The 18,622-nt window shown below is 41.6% G+C and overlaps 1 protein-coding gene across 2 annotated transcripts in view; it reads left to right on the top strand.

Moving 5' to 3' along the window:
- The window catches only part of MAMDC2 (MAM domain containing 2), a 53,712-nt gene that overhangs the window by 14,223 nt on the left and 20,867 nt on the right, over positions 1-18,622 (top strand). For both annotated transcript variants that reach the window (XM_077344828.1, XM_077344829.1), the window contains exons 3-7: positions 10,657-10,928; positions 11,905-11,989; positions 12,486-12,623; positions 14,603-14,859; positions 17,104-17,197. In XM_077344828.1, the coding sequence (XP_077200943.1) occupies positions 10,657-10,928; positions 11,905-11,989; positions 12,486-12,623; positions 14,603-14,859; positions 17,104-17,197 (846 nt within the window). The remainder of the gene's footprint in view (positions 1-10,656; positions 10,929-11,904; positions 11,990-12,485; positions 12,624-14,602; positions 14,860-17,103; positions 17,198-18,622) is intronic.

The raw sequence follows: 18,622 nt of genomic DNA, 5'->3' as shown, positions 1-18,622 counted from the left end.
CCAGATGGGACTATCTCGTTGCAGAGAAAAAAGCTCAGGGTTCCCATTGATTTGTCATTGTCATGAGTTAAAATTTCCATGAAATAAAATGTTCCTTATGTTCATTGTTGTGGCGTGTCTGTATCTTATTTTGAAGGGATGTTTAAACATTACCATAGCGATCAGAGAGCGTTAGGGCAGTGGTTGAGAGTAGAGGAGTAAACTACCCCCCCCCCCACTGGGCCTCAGTAAAATTGTCAAGCGTTGAGTGCCATTTTTCTTCTGCTCCCCAGAATTTTGAGGTTGAGAACAAAGTTTAGCCTCTGAGTGGGCAAATAGCAAGTGTATCCTTAAATGAACAATTTTGGATCTGTCTTTGTTTTATAACACTGGACCTGCACTGAATGCAAATATGAAAGAACACAGTGTTTCCAACAGTTATGTGGCAGAGGATAACCTAGGTTATGACCTCTGCTTGGTCACTGGGCAGGCTTACTGGGTTTGTCATTGATTCTTATCCTCAGCTTCCTATCTGTACAACATGAATATTTGTTAGTGGCTTTCACAAGATTATAGGACATATAAGTCAGTTTTGCAAAGCACGTTGCATATTAAAATACTATTTTAATGGCGACGTGATAGCTGACTTCTTCATAATCATAAGAAAACTATGGTCTGACAGTATCATTAAACAGGCACACTTTAAAATGTAAACCTGCTTCATTCCATTTATTTAAGTTTGCCGCGCCAGTTTAAGTATGGCATTTTAGAGTTGTGGATTGCAAATAATAACTGACAGGTCACAGTAATGTTAATGGGAATTTTGGAACTTATCCCCACATATATTTTGCAGGTTCATTGTTTCTTCTAGGAATATGTTTATTTAATTGAGTGGAAACATGAGAGTTCTTTAAAAATCAGTAACAGATTGTTCCCTAAATATAGCAACTTCAATGCTTATTTTAAAACAAGTACTAAACCAGGATTGTTATGATAGTAACTTCTATTTAAAAAAAGCGTTTTCACACAATTGTCTTATATGGCTATGATGGCAGAGAGAGGCCTTAACATGGACCTCTGTGTGTGGAAGTAACTTAATAATTAAATGTCAGCATCAAAGCTTTGTTTTTCTTGAGAATATCTTATTTATGATTTTGCACACAATCATACATTCTATTGGGACAATTAATACAATGTCAAATGCATCGGTTTTCAAAAACTTTGTGTCCAAGGAACCTTTTCCACATTGTTGTCAATAGAAGCATCCTCCTGCTGAGTTAAATGATTGGCCTATAAAAGTCTGTATTGTTTGCTCTGACTGGCAGTGGCTCTCCAGGGCCTCATAATCACCTTCTATCTGATCCTTTAACTGGTGGTGCCAAGGATTGAACCTTGGATTTTCTGTATAGCTCTGCCCATGAGCCCTAGCCCCCCCCCTCTAGAGTGTTCTGCTAGAGTTGCCAAATAATGCCCAGTGACCACCAAGAGGGTGGGTGACAGCAATACAGGTGGCTGCAATGATGACATCATGTAACTTCTGCTAGAAAAAACAAAGTGACAGAGAGTAGCTGTAGGAATCACTGGAAACTGTATGGTTTTATCATAGAATTTCAGGCAATTCCTAGAACAACTGTTTGTCATTTCCAGTTTCAGCATCTTTTTAAACCCCTACCCCAACCCTCTCAGAGCAGTGGCAGGCAATAGGAGCAGAGGGATAAAGGATCTTCTGCTCCAGCCAGGTACCTGGTGGCCCTGTCTCTGTCACTGTTTGAAAACCATTGCCCCATGTAATCATGGATGGAAATAATTCAAGGGGTGAATACTACTGAAATAATATTCAATATTTTATGAAGAGGCTAACATTGTCCTACATATTTACATATCAGGAAATTGTATTACTTTGTTTGACCTATACTGGGGCAGTCAGTGAATTTGTTGATACATTTTGGTAACTTCAGGGTTTGACTACTGCACTTTATATGAGTCTGCCTCTGAAAATGGTTCAGAAAATATTACTGGTACAGAATGTGGTAGGTAGAATATTAACTGGGACTTGAAGTGGATTATTTCCTCTATATTGCAACAGTTGAATATGGCTCCCAGTTTTTTTCTGGGCTCAATCCAGAGAATGTCATATGCTCCAAGACAATACATATATGTTCTTAGGGGAGCACAGATGTGCAAAGAAATAAATATTCCTGACAAAGATTTAGGTTGAAATAGATTTTAACCAGAGATTGCTTGACTTTCTTTCCTTATTTTTAGAAGTTTTCCCACTAAATAGCTTTCTCAGTAAATGTTATGAACTTATCTCATTCAAAACATTTATTACACAAGCCTTATTTTTGCCTTGCATTTCCCCAAATGTGATGTGCTTAAGTTTGGGGAGAAAAACAGATTTAAAGTGGCAATTTTCTACTGAATAGAACTATCCATTAAAACCATTATTTTTTTTGCTTCAAATGGTTTATTGGCTATTTTTTGCTTGTGAATAGCTACTTCAGGAAGATAAAGAAAATGTTAGTTATGAAGGGGTGCATAACTTTAAAAAAAATACTGTTTACAGTGGAAGCCTAAGCATACTTACATACTTACATGTTTAAAAAACATTAATTTCAATTGACTTAGAAAAGGATCATTCTTTGGGATTACACTATTAGTTATAATTTACCATCATCTCATTTTTTCCAATGCAAATATTAACATTTTCTTCAGAACTATTATTTATGTAAATATATATATATGCATACTATCTACCTTGATTTCTTTTGGAAACATGTGCATAGAGGAAGAATGGCAAAATTGTATTTGAATGCTGGCAAATGTCTTTGTTTAAATGGCTTGATTAAGATCGCTGCCTGAATTTCCATGCGGTGTTGCCAGTTTAACTTCTGGCAGAATTTATATGGGCACATTCAGAGACTGAGAAGGATCTGAAAAGACACATCTGTACTTTCATGGGCTGTGATCCAGTTACAGTTAGTCATGGCTCATTCACCCAGTTTGAAAGCATTGGGACTGACAGTACAATATTTATTGAGAAGTATTTTCCACTGAATTCAATGAGACTTGTTCATAGTTCATAGGACACTCTTAAGATGTCATGGTAACTAACTTCCTTCATTGTTTTAAGTGGGACCTAAGTCATTACTAAGTATGACTGTATGACTTTTTTGCTGCTACAGACTAACATGGCTATTCAACTGTGAAAGCTTAACTGAATATGCTTAAGAGGTTTGATTGATTATTTATTACGGTCATTGACCAGCATCGTGCTTACGAGGTATTTGACACAGGAGATGAGAAGCTGCTCCCAAGCATAGGGACAGAGGCTGAAATGAAAGATTGGGGTTTAATGCTACTTTTAGGAACTGAGGTTGAAAAGGGGACTTTTAAAAATTGGGGTATGTGTTTCTTCTCAGAAGATATCTGAAGGTATCAAAGTTGCCAATGGGGAACAAGTCTTTGTAGGCTAGCACTGAGGGGGAGGGTTGCCCTGGATTGGAAAATTCCTCTGTGATATGATGCTCTGTGATATGATGCAACAAGAAGCTCTGAAATGTAGAAAGTCCTCAGGGAAGCGGGGAGGGGGGGGGGAGAACAGAGTGATGTTCTTCAGTATTAAGAACAGAAACTCCAAATGGTTAGGACTCCCTCATACACAGCACAACAGGACTATTTTCACATTAGGAGACACATCTTGTTTTAGCCTTGCTTTGGGTTTCCTTTGGATGCTACAAGTCAACTCCAGCATTTCCACATTTGGGTTTTCCTCCCCTTATTTCCTAGATTGAAATTCACAACATGCTAAGTCCAACAGAGTAGCCTTTTATTGTGCTTTACTCCATTCCTTTTTCAAAAAATGTGTTTTTTGTAAAATGGTGCATGCTTGCACCTTTGTTTTTGATGCGCCCTTTAATCCTACCATTCTGCACCCTTGATCGCCTGCCCCCTTTCCCCCTAAGTGTCCTATTTTAGCATATTAATCTATTTAATCACAGCAGAACTTTCTGATTGCTTTATGTTGTTGTTGTTGTTATTATTAATATTTATGTATTAGGCTGTTGCTTTCCAAAGATTCACGGCAGCTTACAAAATCAAACCCCCATATAAAACCATTATACTCATGGCTCTAAAGCCCCCTACAACCACAAAAGTTTGGCCTAAAAAATCCCCATCCCTGAGCCGACCTAGAGGTGGGGAGGGGCCATGAAATTCCTAGCACTAGGACTGGCCTCAAGCAAAGACCTGGTGGAAGAGCTCTGTTTTGCAGGTCCTGTGGAACTGTGACAGCGCCATCAGGACCCTCAACTCTCCTGGGAGCTCGTTGCACCAGGTTGGAGCCAGAACTGAGAAGGCCCTGTCCCTGTCCTGGCCAGGCATGCTTCCTTATGGACAGGAATCTCCAAGAGATTCACAGCCACAGAGCAAAGGGTTCTACGGAGGGGATAAGCAGGCAAGTGGTCACTCAAAGACCGCAGATGGCCTTGAAGGTTAAAACCAAAACTTTGATCCAGGCCAGAACTGGTAACCAATGCAGCTGCCTCAGTACCAGCTGGATATGAGTCCTCCAAGGTGTTTTTGTGAGGACTGTGGCAGCTGTGTTCTATACTAGCTGGAGTTTCCAGGACAAGGACCAGGGAAGGCCAGCGTAGAGCGAGTTGCAGAAGTCCAATCTAGAGGTGACCATTGCATGGATATATTGATTGATTGATTTTTTAATTTTTATACCACTGCTCTTCCAGTGGACTCGGGACTGTTTACACAACATAAAAACAGTAAATAAATAAATAAAACTCTGTAAAATACCCCTTACGAAAAATAGACAAAATAGATGGCAACCTCTTACTGAACCTTCTCTAGTACCCATCCCCTTCCCCCATTCAGTCAGAGGGCCAAGCCTTCTTCTGCTGGGAGCGAGGAGCCAGGTCTAATAGGCATAGAGGGGAATCCAGGAGCTCATTCCACCAGGTTGTGGCCAGGACCGAGAAGACCCTGGCCTGGGTTGAGGCCAGACGGATGTCCCGGTGGCTCGGGACAACCAGTAGATTCATACCCATAGAATGAAGAGCCCTGTGGAGGGAATAAACTACCAAGCGGTCCCGCAGGTAAGAGGGACCCAGGCCACATATAGCCTTAAAGGTGAATACCAATATCTTGAACTTGACCCGGAAGTAGACTGGTAACCATTGCACATGACGGCGCACCGGCTGAATGTGGGCCCTGTTTTAGTGAGAACCCTAGCAGCCACATATTGTACCAGCTGAAGTTTGTGGGTCAAAGCCAAGGGCAGGCCTGCATAGAGTGAGTTACAGAAGTCTAATCTGGAAGTGACCGTTGCATGGGTCACTATGGCCAAGTGGTTGGAGGACAGGTAGGGTGCCAGTAGCTGTGCTTGGCGAAGATGGAAAATTACCATTCAGGCTATATTTGTGATCTGAGCCTCCATCGAAAGGTAGGTGTCAAAGTTCACTCCAAAATTTTTGACCGCTAGTGCAGGTGTTAATTGCACACTGTCCAGGCATGGGAGCTGCGCTTCCTGATCCTGCCCTCTTCTACCCAGCCACAGGACCTCTGTCTTGGAGGGGTTGAATTTCAGATGACACTGCCTGAGCCACCCAGCGACTGCTTCCCAACAACTGGCAAATCTACCCGGGGGGGGGGGGGGAAATCCGGCTGTCTGTCCATCAGGTAGGACAGCTGAGTGTCACCCACATATTGGTGACAACCCAGCCATAGCTGGGCTAGAGGGGGCATGTAGATGTTAAAAAGTGTGGGGAAATCGCCCCCTGTAGCACCCCACACAGGAGCCCACAGGGGTCTGACCTCATCCCCCACTTCAACCCTCTGTGTCTGGTTCCAAAGAAAGGAGACCAGCCATTCCACAGTCCCCCTAATCCCGGTCCCAGCGAGGCGGTGGGCCAATAACTCATGATCGACCACATCAGATGCGGCTGACAGGTCAAGTCACCCCAGTCCAGTTGGTGCCAGATATTGTCCATCAAGGCAATGAGCGAGGTCTCCACCCCATGGCCAGGACGGAAACCCGACTGGCATGAGTCAAGGGCCAATGTTTCTTCCAAGAATTCTAGGAGCTGGTCTGCCACGGCCCGCTCTACTATCTTACCCAAAAACGCGAGATGCAAGACTGGGCGGTAGTTGGTGGGGTCCTGCGGATCCAGTAATGTATTTTTCACTAAAGGGCACACCACTGCCTCCTTTAGCCCTTTGGGAAACTCTCCAGATGTTAATAAGAGGTTGACAATTTCCCTCAGGGGGCCTCCTATCCGCTGGCCACTTGAGCAACCAAGAAGGACAGATGTCCAAGAGGCAAGGATCACAGTAGGCAAGCAGTCAGGGGACAGGTATGGCACTAGTAGCCTCACCTAGCACAGATGGAAAAACACTGTGTGGACTACTTCCATGACCTGGGCATCCACAGAGAGAGGCATCTAGAATTACACCCAAGTTCCTTGCTGAGGACGAGATGACAAGCTGTACCCCAGCCAATGTTGGCAAATGTGCTTCCAGTCCTGCCACCTTTCTGCCCAACCACAGGGCCTCCATCTTGGAGGGGTTGAGTTTATGCAACTCTGCTCTAACCATCCAGCAATGGCTCCCAAACATCTGGTGAATGTAACTGGAGGGGGGAGTCCAGGTGGCCATCCATGAAGAGAGAGATGTGGGTGTCATCTGCATAGTGGTGACAACCCAGCCCGTAACTCTAGACCAACTGCGCCAGTGGACGCACAAAGTTGTTAAATAATGTAGGAGAAAGAACTGCATCCTGAGGAGCCCCACGAGTTGTTAAGGGCATGACAATTCCTCCCTTACTGCCACCCTCTGTGTCTGGTTCCGGAGAAAGGAGTATAGCCACTGAAGGGCTATTCCCTGAATTCCAGCCTTGGTGAGGGAATGAGCCAACAACTCGTGGTTGATCACATCAAATGCAGTCGACAGGTCGAGCATCAGGAGTACAGCTGAACCGCCCTGATCCAGTTGGTACTAGAGATCATCCACCAAGGCAACCAATACCATCTCCACCCCATGGCCAGGATGGGAGCCTGACTGGTATGGGTCAAGGACCAAAGCTTTCTCCAAGTATGCTCATCCGCTGCAGCCCTTTCAGCTACCTTACCAGGAATGCAAGATGCAAAACCAGGTGGTAGCTGTCTAATAGGGTCCCCCCCCCCCGGTGTTAAACAGCAGTTATTGTGATCTTGATTTTTACCTTCCCACCATTGGGGGAGGGGAGTTGGAGGTATTCGGCCATTTATCTGTTACTGTGTTTTTGTGGTTGGTTTTAATGGGATTTTTGTTGGGAGTGGTGGGAAATAAATTAAATAATAATAAATAAAAGCCTTTTGAAAGTCCAGGTATATAATGTCTCGCGGGTCATCAATGTCTACATGTCTCTTCACTTTCTCATAGAACTCCAAAAGGATGATGAGGCAGGACTTCTTTGCAGAAACTATTAAGATTTTCCCTTAGCAACCTTTGCTCCTCTACGTGTCAAACAATTCTATCTTTGACAATTTCCGCACTAGGGCTTTGTCTTGGATTTGCATATGTATAGGGTTCAGTTTTTGTACATTTCTGCACTGAAATTTCCGTTTTTGGCCACGTACCCAATTCGCTCCCTTACTTGCCCCACAGCAAGGGAATTTTCAGAAATCAGGTTTTCACTTTTTGAAACAGGAGCTAATGGAATCTAAATTGGGGCTGTCCAGTGTGGAAATATAGACATTTGGGTTTCTCCAGTGTGTTCAACATTGTTCCCCACTCCCCTGCAGCACCCCCTCCGTTGTCAATTCCCCAGCCTCCCCAGCCCCTTGTTATTTTTACAAAATGGCTGATTGTGTTACAATGCAATTCTGATCTAATAACTGCATTCATTATTCTATTCTAAATGATTGTTATTGTCTGATCTAACTAAATAAGTTTCCCCCATCTGTCACCACAGTGACAGCACCTTCCTTCCCTTTCTCTTGTTTCCTTAAGTTTCAACTTTGTTCTTGATGTTAGTGAATCAGTGACCGTACGCATGCTTCAGAAACTGCTCCTTTCAGAAATATAGTGGCAACTGGTTGCACTTTATGTATTTTAACAAGATTTCATCCACAGTTTTGGGGAAATTGGGGGGGGTTGTTTTCATGTGTGGATGCCTTCAATAGTGGGATTTCCCAGGTGAACCCCTGAATCAATGATGGAGCACATTAGATTTCTTGAAAATTAAAGCAACGTTCCTCTTCCCACTCCACCCTACTTTCGGGTTGATGAAGTGGCCTGTGAAATCAATCATTTCTTGAAGAAAAATCTGTTTGCCAATCAAGAATTAGTGTGCCTAGCGGTTTGCCAATTCGGTGAGCATGGTTAGGTAGAGCGTGGCTTTGAAGATGTTGTTGATGCAAGAACTCGATCGTGTGCATAATGTTCAAAAACACTTTTTGTGCTGCTTGTGTGTGTGAAATGGCACAAAACAACAACCCACATTTTGTATTCCCACCAACTTCTTTATTACAGTTTTGCGTTATAACATGATTGGGTGTTAAAAAAAACCCAAAACACCAGAATGATTCCAGACTTGGAAGGCAAAAATAATGATAATTTCAGACTCCAAAGGCAACAAAATGGCCCTTACGGATGATTGGGTGTTTTCATCACATGACAAAGATGGACAGTTTTTTTTTAAACAGCAGCCAGGAAATTAATACTTTCTGAGTTTCAGTTTCAGTGTGGAAACAAATCTGGTGGCTCAATGCAAGGACAAACAGAGGGAAAAAGGGGAGGGAGGCAAAGGCTCCCAATGCTGAAATCGCAAACTGTCCGGGGAATGATCCCAAACTTTAAAAACAGGAATCATTGAGCAATGACAGTTAGGTGAGTCCTCAGTGCGGAAACAGTCTCTGATTACAGTTTCTACTCATTTGTTTGGGAGAGGTGTTAGGCTGACTGGCCTGTAATTCCCTGGTTCTCTTAGTGTAACATTTAGTACTCTCCAGTCTTCTAATACAGCAGCTAAATTTAGTGATAATAACCAATATCACATCTGAGTTCCTTAGGAACTGTTGGATGTAGGGCATCAGGAACTTGAGTCAGATTGGTTTTTAATTTCCCCAAGTTAGTAGCAGACATCTGCTACTAGTGCTTGATAATTGCTGTGGTACTTTTGTCCAATAGCCATGATCACAGGAATGGCTGCAGCGTGGCTATGCATGGGCTGGTTCATGCTAATGCTTTTCTGTTTGCTATGGGCATATGCATTGGTAAGGGAGGAGTAGTTACTTGTGTATAAGGGAGATATCTGGATACACTAGCCCAAGATTGGTTCCTGTAATAAACTTTTCTTCCTTCCATTCCTCTTCTTTTTACCTAACTGTAATGCTGTGGACTTGAACAGAAGTTTCCTCACACAGACTCCAAGAAAACTGGAACATGTCTTTGATTATAGTTCCAACTCTTTGCACAAGTAGGAACTTGCAGACAATTTTTAGTTTTCCCAGATGATTTGTATTCTTTTTTATGATGGCCAATAAAACAAATTAAATACCAGAGTATCTGGCTTTTTGCTCTTCATAGTATACAGTATAATTTTCTTATTTATTTTGATGTGAAAAAAGGTTTTCTTCATACTGATAGAATGTATGGTTTGATGAGCTCTAGGTTTTATACCCTCTTTATAAAAATGAACAATTATCTTCATTAAAAATATGGTGGGTGTTTTATCTGATGTGACTCAAATATTTTGGTTTGTTTGTTTATTTTTCACATTTATATACCGCCTCCCCAAAGGCTCAGGGTGGTTTACATGGAACTGAGAACTGTACAAAGAACCATATGTATAAATAACTATAACATTAATATTACTAACTGATGATAACAGGGTAACAGAACAACGTCAAACAGTAGTAATACAAACACGTCCAGGAGCAGAAAGTCTTGATGGATTTCTGGGGAGGGGGAGGGGGCAGGGGCCCTGCAGATGTTTCTGGTTGTGCCTGGCCTCAACCAAATGCCTGGTGGAAGAGCTCCTTTTTAAAGGCCCTGCAGAACTGTTTTATTGTGATATTTAGGTTTAATTACTTTATTAAGATTTGTTATTGTACAGTCTCTATATTCATGAATAAGCTTATTACTCTGAGTATTCAAAATATATGGTCTTGTTGATGTTTCACAAATAACAGGCTGATAATTAACATTTTTCAAGTAAAGCACTCCTTACTGAATATGAATTCTGTTATGAAGTTATATCCATTTCCGTGTAGGATTTGTGTCAACTGTGCAACTAGTTTAACAGAGTTTTATTCAAGGTACTAGCAGAAAAGCCCGCTGTATCCCTGAATACAATGGGCGCTAGGCCACCCCCCCCCCTAAGCAGTCCATGCCTCCTCCCACTGCCCTGCAAGCTCTATCAAGGCCAGGCAAGGCCATGGCTGGAAATGCTCAGGGAAATTCCTACAATAGAAATTTTGTCAAAACGGGTCCCTCCTCCCTGTTTTGTCTGCTGGTAGGATCTAATCTAGTATTTTGGGAGAGGGGGGTAGCTTATGGAACCTAGTGTATGGAAGAGAAAGCCCCTTATCTTATCTAGTGATAATAATAAATGCCACATAACTTTCCAATAATGACTAGAAAATATAATAATAATTACTAGTAATGTTGTTTGTGCATTGCTAGGTCATTACATTTCTGTGGATACATCACAGGGAATAAATGGTGATACAGCTGTATTACTGAGTCCTGATCTGCATTCTGAAGAATGGAGCTGTATCAGACTTATATATCAGATTGCAACATCTTCTGAGCTACCTGTAGATCCCACCACCTTAAATCTGTATCTAAGAGTAGAAGGAGAAAGCTTTGATCATTTGCTTTGGACAACCACAGAACCCTCAGAAAGCTGGCTCATAGCTAGTCTTGATGTCAAAAACAGCACAAATAAGTACAAGGTAAGCATAACTTTGAACCAAAATTATGTGTTTACTCCTGTAAACTACCAACCATGTAGATTCTATTTATATTTGTTACTTGTGTGGGTTTAATGAGTTTATTTTTAAGAATGGTCATCCAGTTATGAATATTACATCAAATACTCAGTGGGCATACTACAAGAAATTCATGTCTTTTGTTGTTGCTGTACCTCACTTCTCATGACAACATTGGTTGAAAAAACAGCCTTCTGTATTCATCACTACTGCTGGGGGAAGAAATCCAGCTCTCCAATTTGCTATGCCAAATCATATTGCATATGGTGATTCTTTGGCTGGCTGTGATTTTATATTAAACTATCTGTATATGTGTTGACCCTTATTGTATTCTGTAATTTTTAAGGTCTGTAAGCACTTTCAAACAGGTCCATTTTCTAGTAAAGCTGTATAAGAATGCCTTACATAGAATATAATTTATATATATTTTTATACCACTCTGCGGGAGTTGTATAAATATAATGCTAAGGGCTGCGGGAGAGGGCTCGGCCTGGGATGTGGGGGGCCAACAATTGGCCCCTTGCCCCCGGACTGACAAGCAGAGACCAGCTAATTGGGCCCTCCGCTTGTCGGCCCACCTCCCGATCTGCCCACCCCCCGAGCCTGGCCTGCCTTCGGCTGACAGCTGCCATTTTACCCGCTCCTAACTGGCCACCGACAAGGCAGGTAGGTGGCCCCCCGACCTATCCTGCCATGTGGCTCACCAAGGATGGGGGGGGGGCTCGGACCCTTCCCCCCTCCCTTCCACCCCTGCTCCATCCCCTTACATGGCACCTGCCTGCCTTCCTTCCTTCTGCCCTTACTGATGGAAAACTATATGTGTTACTCGCTGTTGGCCCATGCTCCCTGCAAAGAGGAATCGTATCATCAATGCAGAACTGAGAACCCAAACTAACTTGCTTTTGACATTAGAATGTTTTTTTTTTTACTTGTTTTGCAGATCGTGCTGGAAGGTGTGTTAGGAAGAGACATTTCTGCCAGCATAGCAATTTTTGAAATTAAAATAACTACAGGCTACTGTATAGGTATAACCTTTATTCTTATTACTTCCAGTAAAAGCGAGGCTTAGGTGGAAATTGTAGAATATTACTTCAGATTAGGGCAATGTTGATACTATATTTATGTTTGTTTTTGATGGTCTCCTTTTCTCATTGAGACTCATAGTAGTATATAATAATAAAATAATAATAATAATATGAAGAATGATGTAACTTGACATTGTGAAATACTTATTACAGTAATGCGGTAGTACCCACTCCTAACTGGCTGCATGCCACAGTGCATCTTGCCCTTGAAACTCCTGACCTTGGTATTGTTCTTTCAGGGGTTTGCTGGAGAAAGGGGAAGTTGGGGGATGATCTGCCTCCACAAGCTCCTTGTGGTTTGCATTTCATAGAGAATAGCCCAACATGCTGAACTGATTGCAGCCAGTAGTAGTACCTCAGATGTTTAATAATGTCATGCAACAAATGCTTATATACTGTGAGGTCAGAGTATCAATTATCCTCTTTGCACTTGCAGAATGTAACTTTGAAGAAAACCATCTTTGTGGTTTTATGAACCGCTGGAATCCCAATGTGAACTGGTTTGTTGGTGGAGGCAATATTGGGAATTCACAGTCCATTCTTCCAAGAGATCACACTCTTAATGATGAATTTGGTAAGGAAGAAAGGTTATTTGTTGGCACAGGTGATGTAGAAATTTTGAAAATCCAATTTAGAATTTTGGAAATATTTTTTCTGAACTTCTGACATTGAATATGGAAGCCAGGAACCATGTGGATGCTATATGCTATGTGATTGTAATGGGGTAAAACCTCTGTTTTTATCTACATTTTGCCTGTGTTTTTAATCTGTAGTTTCTGTGCATGTATTTTGATCTATGTTTTAGCTTCTCAAACTTTAGTTTCCTGAATTGCTTCTAAGGTTGAGTTTCCCCCCCTTTTGCCGTTTCCTACTATTGAATATTGGAGCCCAATGACCAAAATATTTAAGATAAAATTACTTATATATTTAAAGTAACTTTAAAAAATACACTTCTTGAAAACCTAGTCAATAGCATTTCTTTAGTATGTTAGCAGTAATGAATGTGCAGTGTTTGTCCTGTAATTTTATGGACTCTTCTGTGTTTTGTCATATAAGCTGCTTCCACAAAGTTTTTTTTTTGCACATAAGTGCAATAAAATTGAGAGTATAGAGTCAATTTGAGACAAACATCCTGATTTTTTTCCAGTTCAAGGGGGAAAATGGCAAGGTAGTTTTGGGAAGAGCATCCATATCAACACTCTGCCTGAAGTTACTTTGGGGGGGAGGGGGATGGAATGAAGCTCTGGAATCTACCTTTTTAGCCCTTTAAAGGGCTTTTCCCTTTCTCTACCAAGGTCATGTGGGTGCTAGTTTCACTGATTCCTGCTTAAAGTTAGAGTTGTGACTGAAACCTGTCTTCTTTTGTGTAGACCACAAGGTCAATTATCTGTAGAAACTTCATCCAAACAGAAATTTAATCTGTTACTTTTAACAGGATAAACATCTGAATAAAATTTATTCTTTACTTTCAATGGGATGACATTTGAATACTATAGAATTTTGATGTTTGCATCTTTGAAAAATTCTGCTTTCTCCTCCCAAGTGCTGATAAAGATTGGAAGAACCATTTTGTACCTGTTAAACAGGACAGAGACCTATGAAATAAAGCAGTGTTTTAATGAACTTCTGTAAATTACACAAAACTGGTCTCTAGCATTTTAGAAAGTCTGGGAATAGTCTGATACGTTATAATATATTATTGGCCTAGACTAGAACAAACCACTTAAAAAGGAACAAAGCAAGGGAAGTTATCTTTTTTTCTTGGAAGACATTGCTTTGCCATGAAGTTTGTGGTAGGGGTGTGCATTCGGCTAAACTGAGTTGAAACCGTCCCTCCCCCGTACCTAACCTATATTTGGGAGGTATAATTTAAGGTGAAGCCACCTTAAGCTGCCTGGCCAGGGGAGGGGACCCTTTCAGGGCCTGTTCTTAGGAACAGGCTTTGAAGCTAGTAGAAAAATAATTCAGAAACAAAAGTAATGTATTTACTACAACAAGCACATGAGAAGTTAATTTCCAACAATTCAGACCTGCTTATGGGGGTGAAGATGAAATATAAGGGAAAAATCAATCTTATTAGCACTGATATTCCTAAACAGCTAAATATTGTATTGCCTTGACCTGGATGGCACAGGCTAATCTGATCTTGTCAGACTATAGAAGTTAAGCAGGGTTGGCCCTTATTAGTACTTGGACGGTACACCATCAAGGTAATCAAGGACTGCTGTATAGAGGTAGACAGTGCCAAGCCACCTTTCTTTTTATCTTGGTTTGAAAACCCTCTGAGGTTTTCATAATTCAGCTGTGACTTGATGGCACTTTTCCCCATTCCAATTATTAATATTGTATGTATCCTATGTTTCAACACAATGGGCACCTGATGTTGCTTACAGGAATAATTTATTGTGTCTTCTTTCATTCTCTGTTCACTCTTGTGAACCTCTTAATGTATATACTCAGTATGGTTTGGAAATGCTTTGCCTGAAATGCATTTATATGTATTTTAGATGTTTGAAAGGGACACTATGTACAAACAGGATTTCTTTTTTTTAGGTCATTACATGTATGTGGACTCTCTTTATGTAAAGCATTTCCAGGAAGTGGCTCAGCTGGTCTCTCCTCGGACAACAACACCTATGTCAGGCTGTTTGTCCTTTTATTATGAAATGCAGCAAGAAAGTGGCATTGTTTTCACAGTCTACATGAAAGATATAACTGGTTTTTATGAAGAGCTTTGGAAAGCAGATAGTACTGTGAATACAGAATGGGTTTTAGCAGAAGTTGATTTCAGTGCACCATACCCAATGGAGGTAAGGCCAGCAAATATTCCTTTGTCTTCTTTCATTTGCAAGGTGCCAATATGTAAAACTAGTAATCAAGCCCGCTGTACTTCCAATACAGCGGGCGCTCGTGGGGCAGCGTGGGGCTGGCGAGTCGGCAGGCTGCCATGTCCCGCGTGCCGGTGGCCTGACGCGTCGGAGACGCTTCGCACCTCTCGACACGTCAGGCCGCCGGCAAGGGAGCAACTGTATGAACAAGTATGAACAAGTGCCAAAGTGAGAATGTCTGATCTGTTTTCCTATGTGGGCTTACTTATGGCAGGAAAAAAGTATAAGAACACCATAATATCTATCTATATTGTATATGAGGTCTCAAGATAGTTTTGTTTTGTTGCATTTTCTGTTGGGGTATTTGTTTTTGTGTTTCAAATAAATAAAACGTAAAAAAACCAAAAAGGCAACATGAAGCAAAGTTTTTAGTTCACTAATTTAGGGTTACAGGTTCCTTTTCCCCCTTCAAGGATCGCTGCCTTGTTGTGGCAAGGGGGCTTGCGTAGTTCAGTAAAGCTATGAGCTATGCCGTGCAGGGCCACCCAAGACGGACAGGTCATAGCTGAGAGCTCTGACAAAAGGTGATCCACTGGAGAAGGAAATGGCAAACCACTCCAGTATCTTTGCCATGAAAACTCTATGGACACATGGCATCCGGCCCTCTCAATTCCTGGCAAATAGATGGGGAAGAAATGGAGATAGTGACAGATTTTATTTTCCTGGGCTCCAAGATCACTGCAGATGGGGACTGCAGCAAAGAAATTAAAAGACGCTTGCTCCTGGGGAGGAAAGCTATGGCAAATCTAGACAGCATCCTAAAAAGCAGAGACATCACCCTGCCAACAAAAGTGCGTTTAGTCAAGGCTATGGTCTTCCCAGTTGCAATGTATGGCTGCGAAAGTTGGACCATAAGGAAGGCCGAGCGTCAAAGAATTGAGGCTTTTGAACTCTGGTGCTGGAGAAGACTCTTGCGAGTCCCTTGGACTGCAAGGCGAACAAACCGGTCAGTCCTAGAGGAGATCAGCCCTGACTGCTCTTTAGAAGGCCAGATCCTGAAGATGAAACTCAAATACTTTGGCCACCTCATGAGAAGGAAGGACTCCCTGGAGAAGAGCCTAATGCTGGGAGCGATCGAGGGCAAAAGAAGAAGGGGACGACAGAGAATGAGGTGGCTGGATGGAGTCACTGAAGCAGTAGGTGCAAACTTAAATGGACTCCAGGGAATGGTAGAGGACAGGAAGGCCTGGAGGATCATTGTCCATGGGGTCGCGGTTGGTCGGACACGACTTCGCACATAACAACAACAAAAGGTTCCTTTTAACAACTTTAACAACCTTTCCAAAAGCGAGGAAGCACATATACCCTGCCTGGATAATGTTCAGCATAAGGCTGTCCACAAGCCAAGAATCTGGAGGTGATTCTGGATGCCTTTCTTATGATGGAAGCACAGGTAACAAGAGTGGATCAGCTGGCATTTTTCCATCTTTGCCAAGCTAAGCTACTAGCACTGTACCTGGCCCTGGAATATTGTGACCTATGTGATGGTCAGTTCAAGGCTAGACTCTAACTTACTCTAAGTGGGCCTACTCTTATCCAGAGTGCAGTTGCCCAGGTCCTCACAGGTACTCCCTGGAGGGCCCATATTTGTCCCATTCTTCAGCAGCTACACTGGCTTCTGGTTGAATTCCGGATCAAGTTTAAGGTGCTGGTTCTTCAATTCCCTTCAATTCCATCTGTGGTCTGGGCCCAGCAGACCTAAGGTTTATCTGCCTATGTCCCCCAAAGAGCATTATGCTCTGCACACTCCAGCAAGCTAGTAGCCCCTGGCTCCAAGGAAGTATGTTTGGCCACATTTGGTGGAATAAGCTCCTAGAGGAGATCAGGACCCTTTTGGAGCTGTCCCAGTTTCTCAGGGCATGCAAGATGGAGCTCTTCCACCAAGCATTTGGTTGGAGACAATGATCCTAATTATATCAAATGGGCCTCCCCCACCCAGACAACCCCTGACAGAAAAAGTCATCTGATGGTTGCACTGGAAAACTGCTTGGCAGTACTGAAATGTTGATACTTTAATACTGTGATTTATTGTTTTTAAGGTTCTTAATATCCATGTTTTATGTTGTACACTGCCCTGAGCCACATGGGAAGGCAATATATAAAATAAATAAATAAATAACCATATGTATAACAATAAAGTAACCATCTCCATTGTTTTCTTTCCAGGTTATTTTTGAAGTTGCTTTCAATAGTGCCAAAGGAGGATATATTGCCCTTGATGATGTTTCTTTCTCTCCTGTCTTCTGTAGCAATCAAACAGGTATATTTGTTCCAGTTTCTTTTTTAATGGGTTTCAAAATATCAGTGGCATATGAATGTGTGTTATCCTGTTCATTATGAGAGTTTTGCTATATAACAATGGTAGGTTACTAAATATTAAGAATTAGTCATAAGAATATCAGTAAGTCAATAGATAATAAACACATAATCAATGCTTGTAAGTAACCAATGTCATAAAATAATATTAAAACACCAATAACTAGTGAAAAGTGCTCTTTATAAAGAAGTTTGCCATGTATCCAGGTAGTCATTTCTCCAGAAAGCACCTTCCTGGACACCTTCTTTTGTGGACCATAACTAGGACCTTATAAATCCAGTCATCAGAATTGGAGGGGTGGTAGAGGAGAGTCAGCAAGAGATCCCCTGAATTTGGTGCCTCTAGAATGCTAGGGATGAGCCTCTTGTGGCGCAGAGTGGTAAGGCAGCCATCTCGGTGCTTGCACAGGGGATACCTTTACCTTTACCTAGAATGCTAGGGATACTCAGTCACAAATTTCATGAACTGAACCAGTTCGTTTGGCTCCTTAAAATGTGTGATGTCTCATAGTTTGTATGGTATGCCATGAACCACAAACTGAACTGCATTTTCCTGATTCATGCTTAACCCTATACAGAGATATATAGTATAGATATCTTCCTAGAAGTGTAGTATTTGAAGAAGTATTGATATCTGTGTTTTTAAACATTAGACTGCTGTCATATTGGAAACTTTAATTATTCTGCATTATCTTTCCAATGGAGTAGAACAAACATTTAATGCCTTTAGAGATATCTAAAGAGCCGAAAGGGGGAGGGCAGTATATAAATATAATAAAATAAATAAATATATTGAAGTTATTTTTTGACATCTGTTCATTTTATTAACTTTTTCTTCTTGGTCAAAGAAAGAAGGATCTATTTGTCATATTACTCTATAAAGGCTGATGCGTGCATTTTGCCAAATATTCAAAGAACAGATTACTCCAGTCCGCCACAGACTAAATCAATGGAGTTCCTCCAATGTGTGCCTAGAGAAATTTGCAGGCTACACAACAAACTGTTAGAGGCAATGGGAGTGTGTCAGTGTGCTCTTCTGCAGAAGTAACTTGAATCAAAGCAAGAGAGAACTTCTGCGAGGCACTTGGAAGTGGAAGAGGTAGGCTGAATGGGATACAGGCTATGGGAAGCATTGACATACCCCCCTGTAATGGCCCATTATATTGCCTGCTTATGTATCTAAACAGGAAAAAACAGGATAAAAATATTATCTGCCCACAATGGATTGTCTGCTTTGTTTTGTGTAATATATAAAACTTCTAAATATGAATAAGTAAATTTTTAAAAATCCAGGCATTGTTTGATAAATACAGGTGTGCCTTGCAAGCCATACAAATTCATTATGGTTATTTACTTTTTGGTGCCTTTC

The sequence above is a fragment of the Paroedura picta genome, chromosome 7 (genome assembly GCF_049243985.1).
Source record: "Paroedura picta isolate Pp20150507F chromosome 7, Ppicta_v3.0, whole genome shotgun sequence".
Taxonomy (NCBI): domain Eukaryota; kingdom Metazoa; phylum Chordata; class Lepidosauria; order Squamata; family Gekkonidae; genus Paroedura; species Paroedura picta.
Note: the sequence above shows the minus strand (reverse complement) of the source record. Positions and strands in the feature narration are given on the sequence as shown.